Consider the following 3,529-nt stretch of genomic DNA (forward strand, 5'->3'; position numbering starts at 1 on the left):
AGAGAGAGAGAGAGAGAGAGAGAGAGAGAGAGAGAGAGAGATTCTTCAGGATTCTTACACATTGTAATTTTTATGTCCAGAATATATTTTGTAGTTTTAAATTATTCTTGCTTTGCCTTTTAGTGAATACCATATCCTTCACATATAGTGCTTACCAAGTATAAACAAAGGCTAGTAGAAAAGGATTTCATTTCAGGTATTGACAAAATTTCATAAATGATGTCTTTAACTGAATAATAATTTAGAAAACAACAAAATCTCTTAGCATATAGGATGCAGATTCAAGAAAAAAATAGATTAGGAAAATAAAGGACTCTCAGTAACTTTAATTGGAATTGACTCATTTTAATTTGACAACTAATAATTCGACATTTATGAAATGTGGTCAGTTGTTAAAATGCTCAATTATTAAGTGGAAAAAACGATCATTCGCCATTCAACAGCTTTACCCTACTGGCAGAGAGTCTCTTCCAACTCAAAAGGCAACTGGAGAAACTGGAAGAGCAGTCTACCAAGATGACATATGACGGTGACCCCATCCCCCTGCAGAGAGCGCACCTGCTGGACAGAGTCACCTACTTGATCTACAACCTTTTCAAGAAGTAAGTGAGGTCTCGTCTGCCCCGGGTGGCACCCTCAGTACTGCGGAGCTGTCAGGACGCCCTGCCTGAGGGCCGGGTGTTCAGAGAAGGCACAGCAGGGAGGTCTGACCAATGAGCCGCAGGAAGGAGTGCCCTGAGCCCCGAGAGGCTCCGCCTTCACCACCCATCGCTAATGCTTCTCCCGCAACTGACTCGGTTTTCTTTTTTTTCTTTTTTTTTCAAAGTTTTATTGATAAACAGATAGCAATGAGACAGTTTCAAATCAAGTCGGAAGTACAGTTTCAACAAATAATACACTGCATATATTCTTCTTAGTGGTTAATTGCTGTACAAGGTGCAGACTTGTGATCCTATTTACAAACACCATTAGAACAAATCATTCTATTCATTAAGAGAATGCAACTATATATCTATCCCAACCACTTTGAATACACAGAAACAAAATGGACATTCATCGGTATACCCCATTTTTTCTAAGTTCCGTTATTTTTTCCATGAGCGAAGCTGTGTCACCCACCTACAGCTCCGTTTCAACATTTTAAGAAGATTTCAAGGGTTTCTTCTTAAATGCTTATTCAAGAAATAAGCTGGAGAACATTTTTGGGCTGATAAGCTGACTAAAGAAAAAGGTACTGCTGTGTACTGGAAATCCTAATGTTTTCCTATCTCTATCTCGTGACCATTACTTCTGAGTGGCTGCTGGAAAAGTTCGGGTTTAATTGAACATCTCCTAGATGTAGAAAATTTGAACTTCTTGAAAGGATAGCATCCTGTTCCTCTGTGGTTTGCGGGCTGTTGATATTTACAGTGCTTTTAGATGACAGCTTGACTTTCTTTCCACCTAGCTCTTTTGTGGTTGAGCGACAGCCATGTATGCCCACCCACCCGCAGAGGCCACTGGTGCTCAAAACCCTCATTCAGTTCACGGTGAAGCTAAGGTAGGCAGCCGGCCTCCTCTGCTTCCCTGTTTGTTAGTGTCACCGCACGCGGGGGAGGCTGGTTTCTCTCAGAGCGCCTCATGTTCAACCTGTCTTTCTGCAGCACTGGGTTTCAGTAAATTCCCAGGCGTGTTAGCATGACCCCCTTGCTTGTCCAGAGCAGGACAGTGTGGGCTATTCATGAGGACGCGAGGGACATCCTGTGAAAGTTTCGAATGCTAATATCAGGCACAGCGGGATGAACTGCTGAGAAGGTTGACTTGGGAAGAGGACCCAGGAGACTGGAAGAGGGAGGAGAATTCTGTGAGAGAGCGCAAGCCACAGCCACCAGGACGCCTGAGTCTGTCACGTGACAGTGGAACGGGGAGACAGAACGGAAGAGACAGATGGGGAACAGATTGTGGAGGGCTCTGAATGTCCTCTCCCGGAGCGGCACATTTTCCCTCTATAATTGCCTAGTAACGCGTTCGTCGTGTTTTCCACCAAAACTCTGAATTCTGCAATTGTTGGGATAGACATACTGTGTGCAGGATTTAAAGACACCTGACTTTGGGGTCCTTTTTGCTTTGCTTTAACTGTATATTTGGTCTTTTCCATGAGCACAAGCAATCAAAACTTAGTTTGCTCTAATGACACAATAGTGAGTTTGTGTTCTCTGTTGCAAAGATTTTTGTCATATCCCCACTCCAAACCCAAATGCCAATCTCTGTCACTTCTGGGAGCTGAAGCTGCAGAAAACAAAGGAGTGACACTGTGATAGAGAAAAATTTAGGGTCCTAGGATAGTTCTCAGCCCAGATCCACCCTGGAATTCCAGATTAAAAGCAAGGCACCTGTCTTTGATTTGCATTTCAAAGCCCTAATTAGACCTCTCCTTCAACTCCTTTGTACCAACACCTGGAGAACCAAATCCAGAAGCCAGAGGCCAGGTTCCTTCTGAAAGTACCATTTGCTCACAAGCTCATTTCCCATCCCGCACCCTTGGATCACGCTGAGGATTAGCAAGGGGAAGTAGGATGGAAAGGAAGTGGCCTCCCGTCCCCGAAACCCTGCCAGAGGTGACAGAAGAAGCCAGCCATGCTTCCTGGAAAAGGGGAGACAGAAAAAAGAGCAGGCCCTGGACAGGCAGCATGTGTGCTGTCTTCAGTGACTGCCAGAGGCCTAGACTGGTATTATGGGATGTGAGCGCCCTGTCCCCTTCTACTCGCAGTTGGGGTTCTTCCTCTTCCCCTGAACCCACTCCCTACTGTCTTTATTTTATTTATTTATTTTTTATTTTGCAGTACCAGGAATCAAACTCAGGACCTTGAGCTTGCCAGGCAGGCAACTTATACGCCGCTGAGCTATCTCCCTGGCTCCTCCTACTGTTTTGATAGATAATCCTTTACTTACTACAAAAGTTTGCCCCACACCCCTCTCGCCATGCACCCTCCTACCTCTAAGGGAGAATGACAATGACAGGGACTCACTCACAGCACCACCCACACACCCTTCCTGCACCAGGAGGGAAAGGAGAGTGAAGGGGGAAAATATCTAACTTCCTTGGGCGAGCTAGAACCCACCCACTCCGCACTTTCAATGACTGCACACTCGGTGCGCTCCAAAGCCCGAAGCCACGCTCGTGCTCTGTAGAAAACACTCGAGGGGCTCTTGCTATATTCCACCCAGCCTTGCACTGGGGCTGTCTGTGACTCATGGCTTTATTTCTCTAATGTTGACAGTTTATCATCGCGTCTCCTGTCTTCCCTCTGCATGGCTGGACGCCTTCCTTTCAAGTGCAGCTGTGTCCACCATTTTCCTGACTCTGCCATAACAGTTCCTGGAGGCTGTGCTTGGTTTCTAGAAGGAGCTCTTGATATGCTAGTTGTTCAAAGAGCATATAGGTCTTTTATAGTTATGAACATTTTTCTTGTTCCTTACATGTAATGTGTTTAAAGATTAAGAATGCATCTGATGGGCTGAGGAGATAGCGCTGCAGCCTAAGTGCCTT

General features: G+C 45.3%; 1 protein-coding gene across 1 annotated transcript in view; it reads left to right on the top strand.

The window, feature by feature from the left end:
• Stat4 (signal transducer and activator of transcription 4) overlaps positions 1–3,529 on the top strand; it is a 51,585-nt gene that overhangs the window by 23,919 nt on the left and 24,137 nt on the right. The window contains exons 6-7 of the mRNA XM_023712334.1: positions 444–602; positions 1,448–1,540. Coding sequence (XP_023568102.1) covers positions 444–602; positions 1,448–1,540 — 252 coding nt within the window. The remainder of the gene's footprint in view (positions 1–443; positions 603–1,447; positions 1,541–3,529) is intronic.

This window comes from Octodon degus, unplaced genomic scaffold (genome assembly GCF_000260255.1).
Source record: "Octodon degus isolate 3935 unplaced genomic scaffold, OctDeg1.0 scaffold00025, whole genome shotgun sequence".
Taxonomy (NCBI): domain Eukaryota; kingdom Metazoa; phylum Chordata; class Mammalia; order Rodentia; family Octodontidae; genus Octodon; species Octodon degus.